The sequence below is a fragment of the Meles meles genome, chromosome 2, assembly GCF_922984935.1.
Source record: "Meles meles chromosome 2, mMelMel3.1 paternal haplotype, whole genome shotgun sequence".
In the NCBI taxonomy this organism is placed as follows: domain Eukaryota; kingdom Metazoa; phylum Chordata; class Mammalia; order Carnivora; family Mustelidae; genus Meles; species Meles meles.
This window is the reverse complement of record NC_060067.1, coordinates 69,230,303-69,254,864: the sequence shown is the minus strand read 5'-3', so window position 1 is coordinate 69,254,864 and position 24,562 is coordinate 69,230,303. Positions and strand designations below refer to the sequence as shown.

Genomic DNA, 24,562 nt, shown 5'->3' with positions numbered 1-24,562 from the left:
TCCACGCCCCTCCGACCCGCGCACCGTGAGGGCCGCTACCCCTTCTGCGGAACCCCTGGCCCAGCCCCGCTGGAGCCCCGGGAACGGGCAGCTGGGAAAACGGAGGCTGTGGCTCCTACAACGCCCGCCTCCCGCCTCATTTTTGACAGACATGGGCAAAGCGCTGCCATTTCCCAGTTGGCTTCGTCCGTTACCGTTCGAGTATCAGGAAAAACACAGTATTCCAGTACGTACACTGGACTAATGTTTTATTAAATACTGTATTGCTCAGTTACAGTAAATTTATAAAACTAAGTAACTTTCTTTTGTTATAAAAATAACCCGACCCAGTCCTTCGACAGCATCTGAAACCCTGGGCTGACGCTAGGCTCGTCGTCCCCTCTGATGGCCTCAGTTGGTGGGGTACCCTGGCAGCCCACGAGGCTGAGCCACCTGTGCTCCCAAGTCCCTGGGCTTCAGTGTGGCCTTCGCCAAGGCAAGCCGGCTTGGTCCATCACCCCTGCTTCAAACAGCCAGGTTTAGGAGGCTTAGGGCTACAAATAGGAGGGCCCCCTCCAGCAACCACATCAGTCAGAGCTGGGCCTGATGGCCTGGCTGCTCCTGCCCTAGGTGTGCCACCAGGAATTGGGAAGAGGCAGGGCACTTTCTGACCCAGGTGGCCTTACAGAGCTGTGGCCAGCCTGTGCTATGTCCCAACAAGCTTATCTGCAAGGACAGCACTGTTGTCTTCGGTTCAGTATCCCCTCTGGCTGGGAGTCAGGCTTGGCCTTTCTCTGGACTCATGGGGCAGCAGTAGGCATGGAGGTGCATGCCCTCCAGGGGACAAGCAACCCCCACAAGCATGCAGCTAAAGAACAGGAATTGAGAGAAGCCAGCCTCTAAAAGGAAGTCCAGGATCTCCCTGGGGCAGGTAGCAGGTAGGGGCCACCCCACCCAGGAAGTCCCAGGCAGTGCTCTCACCCTGGAGTGGCACCCCAGTTTCTCTCTGCACCGCCAGACTCTCCCCAGATGCTGAGAAGCCTGGTGGGGTGCAGAGGGGACACACAGCACAGGGCCACCAGCCAGCCTGGAGACAGGAGTCTGGAGGACAAACTGCAACCAGTTTGGATGAACCTGGGTTTGGCATGTAACTGAAAGGCAGGTATGCTACATAAAATTAAGGCAAGTGGTTCAGGGTAGGGCCATGGACACAGAACCCTGGTCTCCAGGAGACAGTTCAGGCAGCCTCAGAATGCTCTGGAAACATGCCCCACACCATACCATATTCCGAGTCCAGCACCTGCCCCCACCTGGAGAAACAGAAAGGAAGCGGAGGCACTGAAGTTCCATCCCACTGCCCCTGCTGCAGAAGAAAACTCCCTTTTTAAACAAAAACTGTCTTTCGTCATGCTGGGGAAAGAGCCCCTGGCTGACAACACAAGTGAGGGCCTGGAGCCCTGGCTGCTCCTCATGGTAACTGTGGGGTCCTTAGCAAGGCTCACCAGGGCCCCCAAGGCCACTTTTTGCTCCGGCCAGCAGGCTCAGCGCACAGCACACACATCCAGGATGCAGAAGCGTGCACGGCAGGTAGGGCAGGGCACACGGCTGGCGAGCCAGGTGTCAGGGCGCTGCGGGTCCTGGCGGCTGGCGAACCACTTGCCCATGCAGGTGAGACACCACATGGGGCGACAGTAGCACTGCTGGCACTCGCCTTCAGCTGTCTCTTGGCAGGTCTTCACCAACTTCACACTGGCACGTGTCTGCATGCAGCCAATGCATGCCTCCAGCTCCTGGGGGTGGGCCAAGGGTGTCATAGGGAGCCTGGCCAGATAGCCCTGTGCCCCTCCTTCCCACCCAGAGGGCCTGGCCTGTGGGAACCCACCTGCCCCCACACAGCCCTCACCTGGCTGCTGGGGACTGAGTAGGCTGGGTTGACCTCCACCAGAGAAGCAAACGTCTCCAGGAACAGGTCGCCCAGGCTCTGATGGATGACCACGTTGGCCGCACTGCGGATGGGTGCGCGGAGCTTCTCACACAGCTCACCATACTCCGTGGAGTTCAGCCTGCACAAGGTGGGGTCTGCTGGGCTGGGGCCACTGAACCAAGGCCCCTCTGCAGGGCAGGGCCATCATTCCTGCTGGGGATCCCAAGGTGCCTCTACAGTGACAGGACACCCACAGCCACACACAACATGGGAGCCCAGGCACAGCCCAGTCATCTGAAGTATACCAGCCAGCAAAGATAACCCTGAGGCCAGAGCCCACAGAACCAGCACCAACTCCCTGCTCCCAAAGGATGCAGGAAGGGGCAAAAAAAAGTGGGTGGATTGCAGGTGGGACACAGAATGCCTGGCTCTCAACAAGTTCGGGCACAAAGGGGGGTCACAGGAGAGGGACAATGCACTGTCCAAAGCTTGTATGGGATGGGAAGACATTGGTTGGGCCCCAGAGCCAAAGCAGCCATCAAGCCTTGGTCCTGTACCATCCCCCAAAACATGCCTAATGTGCTCCCCTGAAAAGAGCCGTCATGGAGAGAGCAGCAGCAGGGGGTACCTACAGGGGCGTGAGGGGACAAGGGATCTTGAGGGAGAGTTCCACTGGTGGGGTGGATAGAGGAGCCTGCTCCAACGCATCATCGCCTCCCAGAGGCGCCCAAGACTAGAACCTGGTGGCTGGCTGCCTCTGACATGCCCCAGCCTTAATCCTGCCCTGGCCACGAGCATACCTACCGGATGTCAAAGGCCTGCACACCAGGGCTGGCACTGGCCACGTGGATGGTAAGGAGCTGCACAGGCAGGTTCGAGTCTGGGGAGAGCTCATGCTGCTGGGACTCTGTTACGGTCAGGTGCACATCCTGCTGCTGAGCCACGTGCACACGGTATGTGGTCACCTTCATCACCCACGTGTCTGTCACAATCACACGTGCCCCTGGTGCCCCCGTGGCAAACTTATCGATCCGTCGGAACTCTGTGTTGACTGAGGAGGCCACGGCCCTCCAGCCTGACTGTGGGAGGGCATAGAGGGCCAGGGTGCGGGCCAGCGGGTGGCGGGCCCACTGATCACAGGACCAGTAGTAGATCAGGGTGCTGGCGATGGTGGGCAAAGTCACTGCCAGCAGGAGGAAGAGCCGCCAGGCCTCCGGGGCCTGGCCAAGGGAGTAGAGCTGCTTTTCTGAGGCTGCAAAGCACATGCCCACGTAGTAACCTACAAGGATAGGAAGGGCCTCAGCAGGAATTGGGGCTACCAGGACATTGTTCTTCCCCCAAAGTGCCCACCAAAGGCCGCCCTGGTCAGCTCTCAGGGCTAGGCCATGGTACCCCAGGGCAGGTGCACCTTACCTGCCTCTACGCTGGCCCAGCTCAACCCTCACCCACGACAGTAATACAATAAAGGAGAAAAAGACGTTTCTAATGTACTACTTTAGCCTTACACAAGTAATACATGATTACAGAAATAGGAAAGCCTGAAAAACGCAAAAACAAATACAAGGATCTGGTGTCACCCAAAGCCAAGCTGCGCACTGGCCTCCCAGGGGCAGGATCTTGGCCTCTCAACCCCACCCCCACTGAGAAGGCAAATCAGTGTGTGGCCCATCCCAAGAGCTCAGATTTGTGCTCCAAACCCAAAGCAGAAAACAATGCGGAACGCCACAGCTCTACCTCCCCTGCTGGCTAGATCTGGGCCGATTTGCATATCCAAGTGACTGAAGTAGATAACAAAGTAGATAATGGATACCTGCCCGAGCGCATTTAAGATTACAAAATAATAGTAAACATTTGCTGTCGATCAAGTTACTTCATTTAAGGTAATTTATCCTGCAGCAGAAGAGAACATGCATACAAAGTTTCACTTTTACAAAACAAGGTCAAGGGGCGCCTGGGTGGCTCAGTGGATTAAGCCGCTGCCTTCGGCTCAGGTCATGATCTCAGGGTCCTGGGATCGAGCCCCGCATCGGGTTCTCTGCTCCGCAGGGAGCCTGCTTCCTCCTCTCTCTCTGCCTGCCTCTCTGCCTACTTGTGATCTCTCTCTCTCTGTGTCAAATAAATAAAGTAAAAAATCTTTTAAAAAAAAAATTTACAAAACAAGGCCAAAAGGAAGAAAAAGACCCTGAGACTGGCCACAAGACCAAGCTCCTCCCACCTCCATGAGTCACTGAGCTCCCTAAGCTCCGGCTTCTCTGTCCTGGTGTAGCCCGCAGACAGCCCAGCCAGTCACAGGCTTACAGAAAGGGTGTGGCTAAAGGGACTCCAGAAAGCTGTGGGGACCCTTAGTTCCCAAGACAGAAACCCACCCACGACCCTCCCAAGCCACACTTTCCTCATCCCTGCCAAACAGGGCTGCTGGGGCCTCAGGATGAGAAAGCCACACAGTTACCCCAACAGCAGGCAGACGGACCCCGTGGCAAAGGAGACCACCAGACTGCCACCAAGGCCCTGTGTCCTTGGCATGGGCAGGCAGCCCTCCTGCGCATGCCTGGCCTCAACCCAGCCCCCTCCAGGAGGCTCTCCACACCTGGCCCAGGCTGCTGCGCCCTGCTAACAGCTAGAAACTCCTGTGTCTACGGAGCCATAGACAACGCCCACCAGCAGCGACCTGCCCTTCCAGACCTGCTTCTGCTCTGGATCCTCCAGAGAAACACATACAGGTATCTAGTACCCCGCTTTCCAGCCAGCCCCCTGTCCAACCAGCTGACAAACGAGCCTCTCACAGAGGCCAGAGAGCACCTGAGTCTCCGCCCAGGGCCAACCCCTGGACCACCTGTGAGCATCCTGTGCCAGCTGCACACACAAACACGCCCCGCCATCCTCTGCACCTGTGACGCCCCTATGGGGTTACCCATCTCTGCCTCCTTTCCCACGCCCACCTTCCAAAGCCTGGGACAAGACCACCTGCTCTCCCAGGTCTCTCCACCTTCCTGTTACGATCAGTTAACTCATGTCCCTCTCCTGGGAACTGCCTCCACGAAATGACTCCCGACCTGCCCCAGCTGGACGAAGCATCATCCCCTTTGCCCGCCCCTCAATATTTTAAGCCTTCATTTCCACTACCTGCAAACGGCCACCTGCCGCCAGCACCTTCCTCTCCACTCTCGGGAGCCGGGGACGCGAGACGCCCAGTTCAGAGCGCACGGGCTCTTAGTTCACAGCCGCGGCTCTCGGGATCAGCGTCTCTCCTCTGCTCCGAGCGACCGGGGACCCGTTCGCCCTCCCCCGACTCTCCCCGACCTCTGGGATCCCGGAACTCGGCCGCGAGCCCGAGGGGCCACTTCCGCCCACCCAAGGAGGACACAGGCCGGTGCCCCGCCCCGACGACCCTCTGGGGACGGTCCGGCCTGCTCACCGAGCGGCAGCAGCGAGTGGCACAGCAGCGTGGCAGACGTGCGGCGCAGGTGGTAGGATACAAAGGCGGCGTCCTCGCTACCCAGCCAGCCCGACAGCAGGTTCTGCACCGTGAGCCCGGCCGAGTGGAACTCGGTGGGCGTGAACACGAAACACACGGCGAACACCAGGTAGGCCAGCGTGAAGGTGACCTCCGGGCTGTCCATCCCGCTGCTGCGGCCCCCCGGAAACCGTCAGGGAGAGCCCCGCAGCCGGGAAACAGACCCGAGAACTCCGAGTCGGTGGGCGGCAGCAGGCGAGCGCCAGGCCGGCGCGGGGCGCTATGGGAGACGGTGTTGCCGCCCGCGGGGCATTCTGGGAGATGGGGTCCCGTCCGCAGGCTGGCGTGAGGAGGGCTGGGAGACGTCACATCTACGCAGGGCACCCTGGGAGACGGAGTTGCCGCGTCTGGTTCTGCCAGAAGCGTTGGGACAGCGACAGTCCTCACGAGAGCTGGGCTTCATCTCACAAACCGCTTTGGGGCGGAGCTGCAGCCGGTCCCATTTCACAACTGGGGAAGCCGAGACCTGGGCCAATGGCTCTTAGGCCCCGGCCTTTCCACGCAGCTCAGTCGCGTCCGCGGCAGAGCTCGCCCCTGCCCCCCGCAGCCACCCTCAGCCCGCCAGCGGCCCCGCCCCTCCGCCGGCGCGGCGAGCCAGGTTTCCGACGGTTTCCGGCGCCGCCGCGCCCAACACGCCCCTCCCCCCGGAAGCGGACCGCCGGAGATAGAGAGGCGTGGCCGCGGCGCGGCGTGCGTCCCACCCCCGTCGCGCGCTGATTGGCCGCGCGCGCCAACCGCCGGTATTTGAATCGGCGGCGGGGGAACGGGCTCCCGGACTCCGCGCCTTCCGCTCCCTCGGTTTCGCGTGGCCGCCAGCAGGTAGGCGATGGCGGCGGCGGAGTCCCCGGCTCGGGGCTCCATCCCCACCTCGTTTCCCCCCAGCCTCTGGTCCTCGCGCCCCGACGCCCGCGGTAGCTGGGCGGCGCCCGCCCCCAACGGGCCCTCCTCCTCCCGCGGCTCCTCCCGCGGCTTCGGGGTGCGCCGTTCGCTCAGCACCCCCGCCCCCTGGGGCCCACCCCGCCGGTGTTTGCTGCCGCCCTCCCAGGGGCGCCCTCCTGCCGGGGTTCCCGGCACCCCACGAGTCCTCTGGTTTCCGTCCGCAGCCCTTGGGCGGAGACGCCTGAGGGTCTCCTGCCTTACGGTTCCCCCTCGGTCTCCTAGGTCGGCCTTCCCTCGCCGTCACCTTGTGACCTCTTCCAGCCTCGAACCCAACCTGTACCCGCGCCTTGCGAGTGTACACCTCCAGCCCTCTGCGCCCCCGGCTCGCCGCGCGCCCCTCTTGGACCCGATCCTCAGCCCCTCCCTCTTCTGGGGGCAGCTTCGTACTGCTTTTGTCCACGCCCCACCTGTGAGCTCCCATCTGTGAGCCCTCGCCCGACTCCAGCTGCACCCGCCCGACTCCAGCTGCACCCGCCTTCCGGTTCCTGGTGATTGTTCCCAGCTGCTGGGCGCAGCTCCTTTGGGTTCTGCCCACGGACCTAGACCTCTGTTCAATAGGAGGTCTGGCCTGGCTGCCTCTGCTCGGGAGCCTTCTCCCCTTTGTCAGTGAAAGCCAGGCCTGACAGAGACTGCCCCAGCTGTTCTCCCACCTTCCTCAGGCGAGGCACTGCCGGAAAGTGTCCTCTAGGCCCCCTCCCTGGAGTATCCCACAGCCATCCCACTCCCATATGTGGGCCTGCTGGCCAAGCTGGGCTGGTCACACCACCCCCTCTGGGTTCAGGAGCCTCTGACCCCCACTTCCCTCCTGCCCTTCCCTGCCCATACCTTCCAGGGCATCTTGTTACCCTGACTCCCCTCTTTTCAGGGCAGCTTTTCTCCCTCTGCCCCCCCCAGCCCAGCCTTGCTCTTCAAGCTGCAGCCTCCAGCACCCCCGCCACCAGCAAATACCTAGGACATTCCCATGGACAGGCCCTCTGGCGACTCCTGAGTTGGGAATGTCATGCTAGTGACCGTCATGAGGACCTTGGGAAGGGAGAGTGGGGACTGTTCTGGAACCTTCTGGGCCTCTGTGGAGGTCGCTGGTGTATATTTCTAGACTCCAAGCCTCAGTGTTGAAACTCCTCCAGTCCCCACCAAAGGAATCCTGCATTTTGTTGGTCTCCACCTTGTCCCACTCTCTTCTGGGCCTGGACCCTCACGGTGCCACAGTGTGCCTCCCATCTCCCAGCCTGTGATGAAAGAGCAAGCCTGCTTTCTTGCTCTCAGCTAACATGGCAGCGTGCTCAGATGTGCTGTGGCCTTAGCGTCTGCAGTAGAGGCTTGAGGGGAGACCCAGGCTTTCTAACAGGCCCATACCCAGGTCTCCTGACCTTTCCTCGCTAAGTCCAAATTGTTTTGAGGACCCGATTCTCCTTCCTTGTTCTGTGGGCTAAAGGCCTTTGCGACTCTGTCCTGGGCAGCGGTGGCTGCCCTAAAATAGGACAAGGACTGCCTGGCAGAGGACATGCTAAGATGGGACCCAACTGTACAGGATGGGGACGTCTGCCCTGCTGGGCCAGCTCCTTGCCCGGCCGTTCATCCAGACTGCACAGCCCTCATACTGACGCCAATTGTCTGCTTTCCCAGAATGAGTCTGCAGATCTATAATGATGAAAACGTCACTGGTGACAAAAGTGCAGAGAACTGTGAGTTCCTGTTTTCACCACCGGAACTTACCGGAAGACTATCTGTTCTTCGTCTGTCACAGAAAGAAAATGTGCCACCCAAGAGCGTACTCAAAGCTATGAAAGTAAGCACATTTTGCCTGTGTAAATCTACCGTGTGTCATGCATTAGGTCCCTCTGGGACTTGCTTACCTGGGGACTTGCGGAAGAGGGCAGGGCACTGCCACAATAGTGAGTGAAAACTAGAATTCTTGAACAGGTCTCCTCCTCCCCCAACAGGTGACTTTCCAGACTCCTCTGCGGGACCCACAGACACACCGGATATTAAGTCCTAGCATGAGCAGCAAGCTCGAGGCTCCCTTTGCTCTGGAGGACACTGTTGGCTTAGAAAACTCTCCTCAAAACCGGACCCAGAAAGAGAAGTAAGTGTTGATGCTGCTTGGTGTACTGCAATTCCTAACCTTTCCAGTGAACGCTGCAGGAAAATTCCACTTTGTCGTTGGTTACATTTGGTCAAGTTCCTTGTGGTTTCTGCTGTGAGCTTGTGCAGGGCGTTGCCCAGCATGATAAGTGTCTCACACTAGAAGCCACTTGTTAGTAGAAAAGTGGATGATGAAACTTGTAGAAGTTCAAAGTTTTTTTGTTTAAGGTTTTCTTGGTTTATTTGTGAAGAGAGCACAAACGGGGAGGGACAGAGAGAAAGAGCAAGAATCTTGATCTCATGACCCTAAGATCATGACCTGAGCCAAAACCAAGTCAGACACCCAACTGACTGAGCCACCCAGGTGCCCCAAATAAGCTTAAGTTTTATGTCGGGCTCCTTTACTGTGCCTTTACCAACACACCAGCCTGGCTTTGGTTTGTCTCATTTCATGGAATGTCTGTGCATATCTCCAGTGCTATGTGGATAGGTTTCTTTTTTTTCATACCCACTGGGGTCTCCTTTCTGTTTTCGAGTCAACCTTGGGTGTTGTCAAGAGCTCTCGATCTTATCTTTCTCTTCAGTGAAAATCAAATTCCTTCTGTGCCCCAGACTGTGTAGCTGGTGGTCACCAAATTAAAGGGAGAAATAGGCAAACAGAGAAAACCTTGACTGTGATTTCTCCCGTTTCGGCTCTCCCAGAAACCTGCGTAATCTTGTTAGTCCACGAGCTTTGATTTATGAGGATACACTTGTGAAAGTTAATCCTAAGAAGAGAATTAACTGAATGTTCTTTTTTTAGTGTTTTTAGCTAATGTTTTCTCATGTTTTTAGCTAATGTTTTCTCAAGTTCTAATTAAAAAACTAACCGAGGGGCACCTGGGTGGCTCAGCGAGTTAAAGCCTCTGCCTTCAGCTCAGGTCATGATCCCAGGGTCCTGGGATCGAGCCCCGCATCGGGCTATCTGCTTAGCTGGGAGCCTGCTTCCTCCTCTCTCTCTGCCTGCCACTCTGCCTACTTGTAATCTCTATCTGTCAAATAATAAATCTTTAAAAGAAAAAAACTAACCGATTCTTTAGTGCTAACTAAGCTTGTTTCTAAAAAGCCAACAGTTCACCAAGGAAGTGGATACCAAAATGATCAATGGAATTCTCCAGAAACCAATGATGGCCAATGCCATCCCCGCTCCAGTAGATGTGAGACCAGCCCCTGAAGATTGGCCCACCTCAGCTCACCTGGCCAGTCTGGATCCCTCAAGCTCTCCCCAGATGCCAAAACATCTTGAAAATCAAGTGGCTTCTCTAGGACAAATGACTGTGAGCCCCGAGCAAGCCTTGGAGGAAACTGTTCATTCTTATTTCTCAGAAAAGAGTATTCCCTCCACCTTGGAAATCCTAGAAGACCCTTCCCAGATGGCTACCCCAGACGGAACAGAAGACTCTCCTGAAGCCGCCAGAGAAAGCCCAAACTGTGTCCCTGCTTCCTCCGCTAGGGCTGCTTTGCCCCCTGCGACTCACCCTGAAGGGGCAGGTGGAGAAGGGCCCCCTGTAGACCTGCCTGGTGAGGCCCTAGCCGGCCCTGAAGAGCCCTCTGGTCCTGGGGATGCCATGCTGGCCAGCCTTCTGAAGGCTGGAGGGGCCACAGCCCCAAGTCCTCAGAAGAAAGAAGCTGATGGTCAGAGAGCCACCTCGTGGAATGGCAGGCCCATAGAGCTAGAATTTGATTTCTCTGACAATGCTACCAGCAAAACGTTGCCCGCACTGAGGGAATTGGGGACGAGACCTAGCCTTAAACCTCCCTCTAGGATGTCAGAGCCGAAGCAGGAAAAGGCCCCTGAGGAGGACAGTGAAGGGCCCATTCCCCTGCCCCAGAGGTCTTACAGCCTGGACTGGAACAAGCTGGATGACCCAAACTTTAACCCATTTGAAGGTGGAGGAGAGGCCCAGCCCTCAGAATGCCCACAGAGCAGGCCAGCTGGGCCTGTGGCCAAGGAAGTGTCTGCTAGTCCCGAGCCAACGGGGCTTTCCTCTCCGAGCCTGTGAGTACTTGGTGGTGATGGGGTAGCACCCAGCAGTGTGCGTGCTGGAGGACCCAGGCCAGAGAAGGGGCTTGGGGCACACACAGGCTGCAGGAGGTGGCTGCCCGGCCTGGATCCCAAGACCACAGAGGGTGCGCTCCTCCACTGCAGGGGGCTCCTGAGAGATCGTGCGGGAGAACATGCAGTGGTGCCTGGTTCCGTCCCCTCCATGGCAGCTTGTGCTTTCTTTTTTTTTTTTTTTTTTTTTTTAAAGATTTTATTTATTTATTTGACAGACAGAGATCACAAGTAGGCAGAGAGGCAGGCAGAGAGAGAGGAGGAAACAGGCTCCCCGCCGAGCAGGGAGCCCGACGTGGGGCTCGATCCCAAGACCCTGGGATCACGACCCGAGCTGAAGGCAGAGGCTTTAACCCACTGAGCCACCCAGGCGCCCCCAGCTTGTGCTTTCTAAGAGCACGATCTGGAAGCACCCTGGAGCTTTAGGGGATCTTGTCTGCCAGTCCAGGGCCGGTGGAGCAGCTCCCCGTGCTTGCCCCCGTGCCTCAGGCTCTCCCGCTGCACTCTCCCAGCACTTAGCCAGGGCCTGGCCCCCCAGCAGTCATCCAGGCAGCATTCTGGTGGGATGCATGCTGGCTGCCCCCCAGCCACGAGTGTGCCCTGACAGTCCTGTAGGCCATCTCCTCGCACTGGCCTGACCCCCTGGGACCCTTACTTTGGCGTGTTTGCCAGCTTCCTGGTGAAATCAGACAAGTAAACTCTTGGGATTTGCTCTGTGAGCTGGGTTCCCCTGGGAAGCCCATGCTTCTTGAGCAGTTGAGGTGGGTGGGGACGGCTCTGCTGGGAACTCCCGCATAGCCCTTGGCCTTCAAGGTGAGGGTTCACAGGGCAGGAGGCAGCTCAGTGCCAGGGCATAGGCCCTGTTGACACCATCTCTTCAGGCAGGTGCCTTCATTCTCCTCGGATGACACGCCTGGGGTGCAGACCGCAGCTGGGACCCCAAGCACAGCAGACGAGGTAGGGACGTGAGTTCAGCCCAGGCCATCCATCGTCCTCTGTGCACATGGGCAGAGGGCAGTGGGGAGAGACCAGGTGGGACACAGCGTGGCACCCCAGCTCCCCCCGCCCCCATCCTGATGAGACTGTGGGAGGTACAGGCCACACACGGGACCTTGGGCCTCACGAGATGCCCAGACCGAGCTGCCCTTTTTCCAGGAAGGAGCTGCGGAACCTGCAGGTGCACCAGCCCCCAGGGGTGTCCTGGGCGGTGAGCCGGCGCCCCCTACTCCTCCACAGGGGCTGGAGCCCACCGCAGAGCTGGCTGAGGAGCAGTTCCGAGACCCCACTGAGGGTACGTTGTCCCCAGGTCACTTGTCTGTTCCCACCAGTGGGTTGCTATTCCAGAAATACCTGTGTTCAGGGACATTTTTCCAGAGACCGCCCTACAGGCAGCTCTGTTCCCTGACTTAAAGCGATGTGCACAGATGCTCTGGACCCTTGCAGGACATAACCCTGCTGTAAGGGATTTCAGGACCGGAAATCAGATCCGGAAAGAGGCTCTGTGTGCACACACAGGCAGCAGGCGCCTTGTTGGTGGAGAAATCCTGTTGGAATGGTGAGTCCACACAGTTCACACAGAGAACTGACCTTCCACGGGGGTGGAGGGCGGGTCTGGACTCTTGAGGTGAGAATCTAGGATGGACTTGTCTCACAAGAGAGAAGGCAGCTTGAAGGGGTCTTGATGAGCCTTAACTTACAGGCAGAGAGGAGACCAGAACCGGAGTACAGGATTGGTCCATGACCGGACAATCCCAGGGACCCCCGAGTCCCAAAGGGGTTCTCAGGTCTGGTTTCTCTCCCTGAGCATCAGATGTTCAAAGGTCCTCTACCTTGTAGCGTGTGTCGCTGCTTGTTCCTGTCCCAGCCAAAGGGCGTGCCGCTGTGCGGAGGGACCACAACTAGCATTTCTGTTCACCACTTGAGGGGTCTGGGTTGTCTGCTCAGTGAGACTGCCGCAGACTTTCGCGTGCATGTGTGTTGGACGTGAGTGTCTCTTGGTCTTGGGCACGAACCCCGGAGGGGAATTCCGGGTCACGTGGTAGCTCTGGGTGATGCTGAGGAGACACCAGCTTACTTTCTGATTTCCAAAGCAGCAGCCATGTTTAAGGTCCCCGATTCTCCTCGGCCTCAACTCTCCTCAGCCTTGGCAACCCCCTGGGGGCCTCTGGGACTTCAATTCCAGCCTCCAGCCATGGGGGGCACCCCCTCCGAGAATTTGATCTGCATCCCCCTGCTGACAAGCGTCTTCATGTGCCTTTCACACCTTCTGTAGAATGTCTGCTTGGGTCCTTTGCCCTGCTGTTGGATTCAAATTGGCTTTTTTTTTTTTTTTTTTTTTTTAAGATTTTATTTATTTGATAGAGACACAGCGAGAAAGGGAATACAAGCAGAGGGAGTGGGAGAGGGAGAAGCAGGCTCCCCACTGAGCAGGGAGCCTGATGCGGGGCTTGAGCCCAGGACCCTGGGATCATAACCGGAGCCGAAGGCAGACGCTTAACAACTGAGCCACCCAGGCGCCCCTCAAATTGGCTTTTTATTACTGAGTTGTAATGAATTCCCATCTATCCTAGGTAAGGATTTTTTTACCATATAGGTGACATGGAAGGAATCGTTTCCCGTTCTATGGGATTTCTCTCTCAGTGGCGTCCTTCGAAGCACAGATGTTAACCCTGAAGTCCTGTTTCCCTCTTTTTCTCTTGTTCTTCTTGCTTTTGGTGTGAAGTCTAAGGAATCCATGCCAGATGTGATACTGCAAGTGTCTGCCCTTACATTTTCTTTTTTTTTTTTTTTTTTTTTTTTTTTTTTTTTTTTTTTTTTAAGATTTTATTTATTTATTTGACAGAGAGAGATCACAAGTAGATAGAGAGGCAGGCAGAGAGAGAGAGAGGGAAGCAGGCTCCCTGCTGAGCAGAGAGCCCGATGCGGGACTCGATCCCAGGACCCTGAGATCATGACCTGAGCCAAAGGCAGCGGCTCAACCCACTGAGCCACCCAGGCGCCCTGCCCTTACATTTTCTAAAGACATTATAGTTGTAGCTCTTATATTTGGGATTTTTATTCATTTTGAGTAAATTTTTGTGTATGATGGGAGCCATCCTCAGGTTTTTTTAAGTGAAAGTTCCATTGTCCAGAATTCAAGAATGGTTTAGGGGTAGTTTTATTTTTTTTAAGATTTTATTTATGTGAGAGAGAGCACAAGAAGGAAGAAGGTCAGAGGGAGAAGCAGATTCCCTGCAGAGCTGGGATCCCGATGTAGGATTCGATCCCAGGACTCCAGGACCATGACACGCATTGAAGGCAGTAGCTTAACCAACTGAGCCACCCCGACACTCCTAGAGTAGTTTTGAATAATAGCTCTTAGCCCAGGCACTTGGGTCCCTCGGGACAGTTTTGGTTGTCGTACCTGGAGAGATGCTGCTTGGCTCCCAGCAACACACGCGACAATCCCACCAGGTGTCTTGGCCTGAGGGGTTCCTTAGTGTGAGCCAGGATTGGTGGCCCCCAGGGGAAGGGGGTGGGGGAAGCAAGTCATGGCTCTGGGCAGCCCCGCCTGAGGGCCACGGAGCCAGAAGCAGGGGACTGCTATTCACAGTGCCCGTGTGGTGGGTAACAGCAGCACTGATGCCTCCCCCCCTCAGTTCTAGGCTCAGGAGCTGAGGTGGATTATCTGGAGCAGTTTGGGGGTTCCTCGGTGAGTACCTGCACCGTCATGGCAGCCTTTTCCAGAGTACACTTCTGCAAAGGTGGTGCTGTCTAGAACAACCCTGAGCCACTGACTCACCTCCAAAATCACGATGGGCCGGCTCGCACATGCCAATGGTGTCCGCTCCGTGACGGGCATCGGGGGCTCCCCGGGGACCCCTTCCCAAGCTGCACCTGGGGCCTCGCAGTGCCCGTCTGGAGCTCCCGTGGAAAGGGGAGCTTGAGCACACGCTGCTGCGTGCTGGGTCTGCCTTGGGGCCATCCTCCATTGGGGAGGCTGGTGAACCTGCTAACTAGCCCATTCCTCCAGTTTAAGGAGTCAGCCCTGAGAAAACAGTCCTTGTACCTCAAGTTTGACCCGCTCCTGAAGGACAGCCCTCAGAGACCAGGGCCTGTGGCTCCAGAGACCAGCAGGTACGCCTCTCCTCTATCCCCTGGGGCTTAGGGTGGGTGGGTGGGCAGCCACCCGAGATTTCTAGACTAAATGGGTACATTCATGACTCTGCCTTGGAAAGGTAGACTTCAGGGGAGCTCTCGACACCTCAGTTGCGGGAGGAGGGATTGTGGGTCCGATCCCACACTTGCCTGTCCTCATGAGGCTTGGTGGGCCCCTGTGGCTGAGTGATAGCTCATGCCACAAGGGCAGAGACTCGAGGCGGAGTTGAAGGGTTGTAACAGAGGCTGTTCTCTGGCCTTTGGGGGAAATGGGCACATTTACCTTCTGTTCTGGGGTCTCAGTGCACAGGATGTGGCCGCGCCTTCCTCAGGAAGCTTGCCGGAGGTGAAGCTCGTGGAACTTGACTTCCTGGGAGCCCCAGATGCTCCTGTAAGTGCTCTTCCCCTAGCGATACAGAGAGAGGACTCTGGTTACGGGCCTGATGACACAAGGGGGTGCAGCGCCTCTCCTTGGCATGGGGTGGGGGACTCCCTGCTGCCCTGGGAGCCTCTGGCCTCTGAGGGCCTGTCCTTCCCGACAGTAGGGTAGAGGTGGGGTGGCTCCCAAAAGAACATGTGGCCCAGCTCATCGTCCCCCCACAGATGCTGGACCCCCCTCCCTGTGTCTTTGGGCCTGGGGGGCCACCACTGTCCATGGCCTCCATCGTGGACGTGCTACAGTACAGCCAGAAGGACCTGGACGCAGCGGTGAGGCCAGGGTGTAGGGAGGCTGGGTTCCCATGGGGTACCACAGTACATATCCCTGAGCACCATCTCTCCTCGTGTGGCCCCGGGGAGGACCAAAGATGTCTGCTCACTGGGTTCACAGCCCAGTGTCTTCCTCCATCTCCCAGAGCAGCTGTTTACACACAGAGGGGCTCAGGCATCCCCCACAGGCACAGGCTGGCCACGTCTGCTGGCCGCTAAGTCCTTTCCCGGCCTCAGTGCCTGTGGCCCCCTGTCCTGCCCAGATCTGGCCCGGGAGCTCCCGTGGTTGGGCCCTTCCTCCCCCTCTGCAGCTGCTCTCCCAGCCTTGCCTATGACAGGAGGTGTTCCCCCTCTCCACCGGCACACAGATGCAATTCCTGGGGGCTGATGGGACCCCGTCATGTCCCACAGGCAGTGCTCTCCCTGGACACTGGCTGGCCCTTCTGCCACCTGGGAGCCAAAAGTTCCTTGAGCTGACCGGGGCTCCTCACAGCCACTCCCCCAACTCTGACACGTTGTCCCTGGGACCCTGGGTGTGAGGGGTGCCCAGCAGCCACGTGCTATGTGCCATGTGCAGGTGGAGACCACACGCGAGGAGAACGTGCTGCTGAGGAGCCAGTGTGAGACGCTGCGCGCCAGGAACCTGGAGATGGGGTAAGGCTCTCAGTGCTCGCCGGGCAGCTCAGGTGTACCTGCCGCGGGCGGCATGGGTGGCCACGGGCACCTCCATTCTCCCCACAGGAAGATCATGGACGGCTTTGAAGGGATCGTGTACCAGGCGATGGGTGAGTGCTGACAGCCCCGGACCTCCCTGTGGTGGAGCCACCAAGGCCAGTAAGGGAACGTCTGGTGGTCAGAGCCGAGTGGTGCCAGGGGGCTAGTGCTTGCTGGCCCCAAAGCTGGCCAGGCCCCAGGTGGGCATCTGGGGTACCTTCCATGGTCGCTGTATCCATGGTGTGCCCTCACGTCCCCAGGGGATTCCTGGGTGTCAGGCTCTGGATGTGTCAGGTGGGGCTTGGAGTGAGTACCAGTCCTCACCCTGGGCAAAGCCTCAAGCTTCCAGAGGCTCCTGGCTTGGGGACCTGGCCTGGTGTCCCTGGGGGCCCTAAGTTCCTGTCCACCCACCCCCCAAGGGCTGGCTTGTGGGCCCCCTAGGCTCTGCTCTAGAAGATCACATTGGAGGGGGTGCCTGTCGCCCAGCCCTCAGCAGGACAACAGCTGGCTGCCCACCCCTCCCCTGCCGCACGTGTCCCACATCCCGGGCCCTCTCCTGTGGTACCAGCATGTGGGGGCTGCTCTCACCCCGGTGCTTGTTTCTCTTTGCTCAAGAGGAGGCTCAGAAGCAGAAGGAACTTGCAAAAGCAGAGATCCAGAAGATTCTAAAGGAAAAAGAGCAGCTGACTGCAGACCTGAGCTCCATGGAAAAGTCTTTCTCTGACCTCTTCAAACGGTTTGAGAAACAGAAGGAGGTGATCGAGGGTTACCGCAAGGTAGGTGGTGCCAAGTGGGCCTGTACCTGTCCTCCCACACGGTGTCCCCAGGGCATCGTGTTCAGCCATGGAGCCAGCCTGCCCGATGGTCTCACCTTGCTGAGCGCGGGAAGCTGCTCACTCGCCAGGCAGACCCAGGCTTGGCGGAGGTTACTATTTGTCCGGGGACTCGAGCAGAGGGGCCATGGGGCCTGGACTGGAGACAGGCCTGGCAGGCTGAGTGGGTGCCTAGGGTGCCCACCGGCTGCCTCCTGGAGGAGGGCCTGGGCCCCTTGGACCTCAGTGACCCCACTGCATGGGGCCTACGGGCTGCCCGGCATTCTGGGCACACAGCCGGGCAGGGCTCCCCCGTGGCCGACCCTTTCTTCCTCTGCAAGAGGAGTCACCTGAAGGAGCTGGTCCCCTTGCAGAGGGCATCGGGACATGCACACATGGCATGCGGTGACCACACGGACAGCTGCTGAGACAGGCCTGTGTTGGGGTGGGAGCAGGGGGCCTAGAAAGTGGCACCTGATGTGTAGAAGAAGGAAGCACAGGAGCAAAGCTCAAAGGTGGGGCCTGTTACCATGAAGGATGAGGACTCAGGGGGCCCTGGAAGGCCTAGCGGCTGTGGGGGCGCCACATCAGGGCCTCAATCTCCAGCCTTCCCCCTTCCCCTCAACTATTGGCTTTGTCATGGCCTGAAACCAGACCCAAACTCAGCTGCAAAGCTGGGCCCACACAGCCCTGAGGTGGATGGCCCCAGTCCCATGTCCAGATATGCCCTCCTGTGGTCAGCAATACCTGCCAGAAGCATGGGGGCTACAGCAGCTGTGAGGGGCCAGGGGTCCCTTCTCAACACCTGGCGGAGGCGGGGGGCAGGTAGGTGTCCAGCTGTGTCCCCATGGCCCTCCTTATCAGAGCTGCTGCTTAACACACCCAGAAACCCTTGATGATGGGCCCTTCCACACTTGTCCAAAAAGCCAGGCCTGGGGGGCTCCAACAGAGGACACACCGTGCAGTTCACATTTGCGTGTTCTCTAAAGAATGAAGAGTCACTGAAGAAGTGTGTGGAGGGTTACATTGCAAGGATAGAGAAGGAGGGCCAGCGGTACCAGGCCCTGAAGGCCCACGCAGAGGAGAAGCTCCAACTGTGAGTTTGGTGGGAGTGGGCAGGGCAAGACCTAGCAAGCCTCAGGTTAGGGACCCCCCTGGCCTTAACAGCTCAGCCCCCTCCTTGGCATCCCCAGGGCCAGCGAGGAGATTGCCCAGGTGCGCAGCAAAGCCCAAGCAGAGTCCTTGGCCTTCCAGGCCAGCCTGAGGAAGGAGCAAATGCGCATCCACTCACTGGAGAAGACAGTGGAGCAAAAGGTGGGCACACAGGATCCCTGGGGCCAGGGGGAGGGGATGAGCCCTGCCTGCTTGGGACCCTGCTTGGGGATCCACCCTGGGGCAGGGGCGTCAGCCAATAATACCTTGTAGGCGGCCCATGGCCCACTCCAGGGCTGCCGCTTCTGAGAATTGCTCCAAACCCAGGGATTCTGCGCCCCCAGCTGGCTCAGTCAGAAGAGCATGCAACTCTTTGAACAACTTGGGGTTGTGAGTTCGAGCCCCACGTGAGATGTAGGGAGGATTCAAAATAAAATCTTCAGAAAAACAGGATTTGATTTTTCTCCTTCAGACTAAGGAAAACGAGGAACTGACCCGGATCTGTGATGACCTCATCTCCAAGATGGAGAAGATCTGACACACCCCTGCCCCATCTGTGTGTGTGTGTGTGTGTGTGTGTGTGTGTGTGTGTGTGTCTGTCTGTCTGTCTGTCTGTCTGTCTGTGGAAGGTTTCCTGTTCTCTCTTGATCTCTCATTTTTAAACTAGACTGCTTTAAAAAGAGTAAATAAAGATTGCCTTTGGTTCAAGTGTTGAAGGTGTTCTTGTTTTGATGGTGGTGTGGGTTTCTGTCTTGGGCCAGAGGCTGACCCAGCCACTGTGGCTGTGGCCCATGCTCCTCGTGGTTGCCCAGGGGGCACCAGCCCTGCCTTCCCACGGCCATGCTGCCACTGGCCTGGGCTGGTTGGCCCGCATCCATTGATCAGGTCCTTTGTGGTCATGGTGAATGAACAGCTGCAGTCGTGTTGGGCGCTGTGCTTGACACCAGGGTGGGCCTGACATGATCTGCTGGAAGGTGGGGTTCCCCAGCTGGACCCCACGCCTCCTGAGCTGAGTCTGAGATGGAGTTCCCAGAAGTGGACTTGGATGCCTCTACCAGCCGTGGGGCTATAGAGCCTGCCAACCACAGTGGGCATTTGTGACTCGGCACAAAGGCCCAGCATCTTCTGAGCCAGGTGTCAAGGTGGTTGTCTGAGTTGGTGACCCCTCAGTGGCTGTCAGGATCATATCCAGAGGATGGGCCTGCCACATGCACTTGCTGGACCCTTGGACATGGTCAAGCATGGTCCTTCCCTCCACATCTCCTGCTCACTGATACATGGCACTGGGGATGGGGCCAAAAGGGGGCACAGCCAGGTGAAGGTGAACCTCTGGGACAGGTGGTTTCTGAACCAGGCAGAAGCTCCTCAAGGAGCAGGCAAAGGGCACAGGTGAGGAAAACTACCTGGACAGGGGTAAGGAGTGGCTGGCGCCCAGGTCTGAGGAGGAACAGCTAGCAAAAAGGAGTGGGGGACCTGGCACAGAGACCCAAGCCAAGGCCTGCCCAGGTAGGAGGCCTCCGAGTTCCCCAGTGCCACTTCCCCACGCTGGGACTCCGGCAGGCAGCTGGTCTCCCCAGGACAGACCTCAAGGTGGGCAGCGGGCCCTCCAGCCACCACCAGGGGGCGCTGCTGGCCCAAAGCGACGGCTCAGTGTAGAGTGGGAGGGGACTGTGGGTCCAGCCACCAGGGCACCCAGGACCCCACAGGTGGAGGGTATGTTTGCTCTCAGAGCGTCTGAAAGAAAGTGCCCAGTGCTGGGAGCAGGAACCAGGGAGACCCCCCTGCCCGCACCTGTCCTACAATGTCCCAGCCCTGAGGCACCTCCTATAGGGCCTCTTCTCTATATGGCCTCCAGGGTGTTCCTGGGCTCCTGCCCCCGCCCCCCCCCCCCGGCGCTGGAGCCGGGGACCCCCAGGATACCACTGTCCAGCCACCAGCTCTCTGCTCTAAAGCCACTTCGAACGGCTTTCCTCCCGCACAGTCCCAAACCAGGTGTGTCTAGGGGACTTGGCATCTGGGAACTGCCCTTACTAGCCCCACCCAGGTACCCTAGAAACGAGGCTCACACAGAAGTGTCCCTTCCACTCAGAGGCCACCTGTCGCTGCCCCTGGCAGGCAGGCTTGACCCGCCACACCAGCCAGCAGCCTCCTCCCCTCAGGGCCTGTGATGCCTCCAAGCAGCTTGCCGCCACCCCCCAACCCGGCTTCCCCGCTCGGATTCAGGTTGGGGCACTTGGGCCTGGAAGGCATGTCCTCAAGAGCATGCCTGGCTGTCCCGGGCTAGAGTGCCTGCCGCTGCTCCAGGCCCCGCGGCACCTGGGGCTCAGGACTGCAGCTCATCTGGGGCCTCACCCACGCACAGGCCCTTCCAGCTGCGGGGCAGGGGGCCGTGCGGCCATAGGGCTCCCGCTCCTCCTCACAGGGTCAGGGCTGCCCCAAAGGCTCTGCCGTAGCCAGCTCCTCAACGGGCTCAGCCTGCCTGCCGGCCACCAGGGCCCTGTCCCCCACGGAGCCTCTCGGAGCCTGGCCAGGAGTCCGCCCAAAGAAGGCCACTGGGGGCAGCCGGCCATGCTGAGGACACGGGCCGCCGGTCAGCATCCTGGGCCAGGAGCCTCTCTTCGGGACAAAGGGGCCTTGTGCAGCTGAATGGGTGTTTATACTGGAGCCTGAGCTAACTCGGGGCAGCAAGGCTGGGTAGGCCTGGCACTGGGCTTCCCCGGGTAAACATGGCCAAGCCAGGCATACAGCCGCGGGACTGAACTTCCATACCCCGGCCTTCCCTGCATGGGACACCAGCAGTACCCTGGGGCCTCCTGCCAGGTTGGAGGCATGAGGACTCAGGGGCTGGCCTGGGATGCTGCGTCAGATCCCCAGTGCTGAGCAGGAGAGAAATAGTGTCCACAGGCTGGCAGCATGCCCACAGAGGCCTCGTGGATGGGGCACCCTGGGGCTGCCTCCCAGACCCATGGCTGCCCCCCTAGAGCACAGGAGAGGAGGGCCCCCCAAGTCTGCAGAGACTCCCTCTTTTACCCCCAGTGGAATGGCATCAGGAGGGGGTACCTCAGGCGAGGAGTGATGTGAGGGCTATCATGAGGGTGGGGAGGAGAGGGGAGAGACCTCGCCTCCAAGTGAGGCCACTGAGAGAAGGTCTGCGGGCCGCCACCGCAGCTCAGACTTGAGCCTCCAGAACAGAGACCTAATGGCCTGTCGCCGAAGCAGGCCCACAGGATCTTGTGAGGGCAGCCCAGGGACTGCGACCCTCACTATGACCAGGACTGCCAGGCAGGAGGCCTGCCCCCCGCCCCACCTGTCCTCTGTGGAGCTGTGGCCATCCACACCTCACTGAGAGGGCTCATGGGGGAGGAGCAGAGTGGGGGTGCAGGGGGACCGGCCTTCCTCAGTGTCCCCCCTACCTCCACACGGTCAGGCCACTGTAGCTCTCTCCAGCCATGGCTTCCCCCTGGAGTCAGGTGCTGCCTGCACTCCCAGCTGCCCCCAGCCCAGGCTAAACCCCAAACTCTCCTTGGCTCCTCAGAGGGAAGGAGGATTTCCACGTGGCCAAGCAGGTGCCCAGAAGGTCCTGTCTTGGGCTGACCCCCTCCCCACTGTGCCACTCTGCACTCTGAGAAGGCCAGATTGTGTAGATGCTGCCTGGGCCCGTGGGACCGGGGTGTGCATACCCAGGCTCCTGTCGCCTGCGGCCTCTCAGAGAGGTCCTGGCAGGGTGGAGGCCAGCAAGTCACCACACGCTGGGGAGCAGACAGCTGCCCCCAGGACCAGCAGGGCTGCCTGAGGCCAGAGAAGGGAGTTCTGACTCAGCGGAGGCTGCCCTGGGGGCCCTGCTGGGGTGTGGGGCGTGTCCCTGAGGTGGAGAGCCTGCCTGTAGGGCTGCACATGGGGGACAGCCCCACGCACCCTGGCCCTAGTTCCTAGAGGCCTCCCTTCCCAGGACCCCAGACCCCAGGAGCCCCAGGCTGCCCTCACCCTTTCCACCCACCGCTGTTAAGGTTGCAAGAGAGCCATTGTGTCCAGCAGCCTGCAGGGGGTGCCATTGGGCTGGCCTCAGCCTCCTGCCGCTGAGCGGTGACGGGTCCCAGGGGCCCGGCCTCCACGCTGGGTCTCCCAGACCCCTACCCTGGAGCATCAAGGGGTCACCTCCCTGTCGGCCCTGTCCAGCCATCAGGGGCACCATTCCTCCCCCCAGCACCTACCCTCTGCCCCGCAGACCCCCAGGTACCACCTTAGATCCCCACAAACTGCAGGGCAGACCCAGCCACAGTGTGGGTACTTAGGAGGCACACCTGGGCCTAGAGTAGCTGGGGGGCCCACCACCAACCACTGAGGGTCTGGGCAAGCCTGAGTTGGGCTTGCCAGCAGAGGCTTGTCACGGGGACTTGCCCCTTCCCTCCCTGGCCCTATCCCTGTCCAGCAGGGCTCCAGGGACCAAGGCAAGGGCCCCCTGCCCCCTGGCACCACCAGCCAGGCCCCAGGGTGTGCTGGGCTCTTGGCCCCCACCTCAGTCTTTTAGGAGTGGGCCTGACTCAGAGAAACACGCCCAGCCCCAACCTGGCCCTGGGCTCCAGGCTGCCCGGCTCACAGGTGCCTGTAGACAGACCCCATGAGCCAATGAGCATGTGGACACTAAGTGCTCCCCCAGCACCCCCTGCTCTGGGAAAGGGCATGAGGTGAGGGGACCATACCTCCTGCAGACAGCAGGTGGGAAGACAGGGACAGAGTGAGGGGCTGTGCCCAGCCCACTGGGGACCAGGTTCCCAGAGGCGATGACCTCTAAACTCGGAGCCCTGGCCTGCTTCCCCCTCCCAGTCATCCCCCATGCTCCCCACAGGCACATGACAGGCCCACCCTGGGCTGGCATCCTCTGACCCAGGTGTCTCCTCTGCAGGGGCAGAGATGGGGTGGGCGGGGCTGTGGGGGAGGGAGCACGCTTCTCTTGACCAGGTGACCTGTGACACTCAGCTTCCCTGAGGAGGAGGGGGCTCTGCTGGGCAGCAGAGGGGTGGGTGGCCTGTGCAATTCCAGCTTAGACCTGCGGTCTACCCGTGGGTTTCCAAAGGCATCGTGTCCATCCACTCATGGGATGGGACTGGGCCCACCTTGGGGGCCATCTCCAGCAGGACTGGCTGCACAGGCAGCATCCCCAGGGCCTGTGGGATGGCTTTGGAAGCTGTTCCTGCACACAGGCAGTAGAGAGCTGGCGTTACAGCCAGCCCAAGGGGTCCCACCAGGGGGCGGTCTTCCCCTGGCGTGCCAGGCTGGCAGGGCGGTTAGCGGGTGGGGCCTGGAGAGCTGCCAAGGCCCGGGCCTGGGGCTGAACCGCGGGCGTCCCACGCAGGCAGTGTCCCGGCCCCATGGCATGCAGGGGAGCCTGACGGGCCTTAACACTTCTGCCTGGGGTGTCCCTCGACCTCAGGACTGCCCAGAGCCCGCCTGCCTCTTGCCCTGGCCCAGAGCTAGCTGCTGAAGCCACGCCTGGCCCTCTTGGGGGCCCATGGCTACAAGCCCTGATGGCAGGGCTGACCAGAAGTTGATGCTGAGGATGGGGGGAGGGCTGGCAGCTGCGGGTGGACCCCTAACAACCCCAACAACCCCCTTAGGGTGTGCGGCCTCACACCCTAAGTTATAGGAAGCAGAGGGGGATCCAGACCAGGGCACATAGCTCTGGGGCCCTACACATCATCCGCACACACAAACATGTACAGAGGGCCTTCTTGGTTCCAAGCACCATGCCCGGCCTCCAGCCCCAGTCCTGATGGAGTCCGTCTTCTGGCGGGGTGAGGGGCAGAGAGTGTAGGAATAAGCAAGAACAGGCTGGGAGGAAGGTGGCAGCACTGTGGGCAAGGGGGCAGAGAGCAGGGGCCTGAGAGGCAGAAGTGCCCCTGGGGGGCTCCCAAGTACCCCCTCTAGCCAGGAAAATCCCGAGACTGCTTCACGGCCTCTTCTGCCCCACTCCCTACATACCACAGACACTGAGCCACTTCCATGGAGCTTCCTGGGCAGGGGCCTCACCACCTCCACGCCAGCCAGGCAGGAGCTACAGCGACCCAGAGTAGCAGGGAGCATGGGAGAGGGACCAGCGTGGGCTGGCCCCTGTGGTCTGCCAAGATCTCAGATTCCCACACCATGCAGGTGGCCCCCATCCCCTGCTGTTCACCAGTGGGCAGGTGGGTGGGGCAGCTGAAGATTGGGCGGGCCCGGCTCTGTCCCTTGCTCTTGGGACCCCAGGCAGGGCCCTCCCTCACCCTCTCTGGGCTGCAGAGGTCATGGACCAGCAACCCTTGGGCTCCTCCAAACTTGGAAGGTGGCCGCCCACCAGGGTGCAGGCCCAACCCTCCTCTGCTGGGCTGGGGCTGGGGGGGTGTCACCCTGCACCAGGCCCAGCAGCAAAAGCCACCCGGACGCGAGGCAGGCCCGAGGTGGGGGGCTCCTCTTGCACAAGCCCCACACTGGGGAGGCCTCGAGGAATCAAAAACACATGGCCAGGC

At 59.5% G+C, this 24,562-nt stretch overlaps 2 protein-coding genes across 4 annotated transcripts; one reads left to right on the top strand and one right to left on the bottom strand.

Annotated features, from left to right (window-relative positions):
- Positions 1-230: 230 nt before the first annotated feature.
- TMEM129 (transmembrane protein 129, E3 ubiquitin ligase) lies at positions 231-6,027 on the bottom strand. The gene is made up of 4 exons (XM_045998303.1): positions 5,319-6,027; positions 2,708-3,182; positions 1,883-2,042; positions 231-1,769 (listed from the first exon to the last, which is right to left on the bottom strand). Exons 1-4 carry the CDS (start codon positions 5,521-5,523, stop codon positions 1,521-1,523), a joined length of 1,089 nt encoding a protein of 362 aa, XP_045854259.1. The 5' UTR covers positions 5,524-6,027; the 3' UTR covers positions 231-1,520.
- Positions 6,028-6,146: 119 nt separating this feature from the next.
- TACC3 (transforming acidic coiled-coil containing protein 3) lies at positions 6,147-18,772 on the top strand. 3 transcript variants are annotated; one of them, XM_045998435.1, is made up of 17 exons: positions 6,147-6,236; positions 7,983-8,145; positions 8,300-8,442; positions 9,547-10,479; positions 11,418-11,493; positions 11,692-11,827; positions 14,175-14,227; positions 14,549-14,652; positions 14,977-15,064; positions 15,277-15,381; positions 15,959-16,035; positions 16,123-16,166; positions 16,711-16,871; positions 17,897-18,003; positions 18,101-18,221; positions 18,532-18,633; positions 18,668-18,772. In XM_045998435.1, exons 2-16 carry the CDS (start codon positions 7,984-7,986, stop codon positions 18,595-18,597), a joined length of 2,376 nt encoding a protein of 791 aa, XP_045854391.1. In that variant the 5' UTR covers positions 6,147-6,236; position 7,983; the 3' UTR covers positions 18,598-18,633; positions 18,668-18,772. The 3 variants fall into 3 exon arrangements, with proteins under 3 accessions (XP_045854391.1, XP_045854392.1, XP_045854390.1); XM_045998436.1 differs by having other exon boundaries at positions 9,547-10,001; positions 10,371-10,479; positions 18,532-18,751; XM_045998434.1 differs by having other exon boundaries at positions 18,532-18,751.
- The last annotated feature ends 5,790 nt before the right edge of the window (positions 18,773-24,562 follow it).

Excerpts from the sequence above, each read along its gene's own strand:
- TMEM129 (XM_045998303.1), bottom strand. The coding sequence starts at position 5,523 with ATGGACAGCCCGGAGGTCACCTTCACGCTGGCCTACCTGGTGTTCGCC. Across the intron at positions 2,043-2,707 it reads GTGCAGGCCTTTGACATCCG|GCTGAACTCCACGGAGTATG; the intron begins GTAGGTATGCTC and ends CACCTTGTGCAG. Across the intron at positions 1,770-1,882 it reads ACTCAGTCCCCAGCAGCCAG|GAGCTGGAGGCATGCATTGG; the intron begins GTGAGGGCTGTG and ends GCCCACCCCCAG.
- TACC3 (XM_045998435.1), top strand. The coding sequence starts at position 7,984 with ATGAGTCTGCAGATCTATAATGATGAAAACGTCACTGGTGACAAAAGT. Across the intron at positions 16,167-16,710 it reads GATCGTGTACCAGGCGATGG|AGGAGGCTCAGAAGCAGAAG; the intron begins GTGAGTGCTGAC and ends TCTTTGCTCAAG. Across the intron at positions 16,872-17,896 it reads TGATCGAGGGTTACCGCAAG|AATGAAGAGTCACTGAAGAA; the intron begins GTAGGTGGTGCC and ends TGTTCTCTAAAG.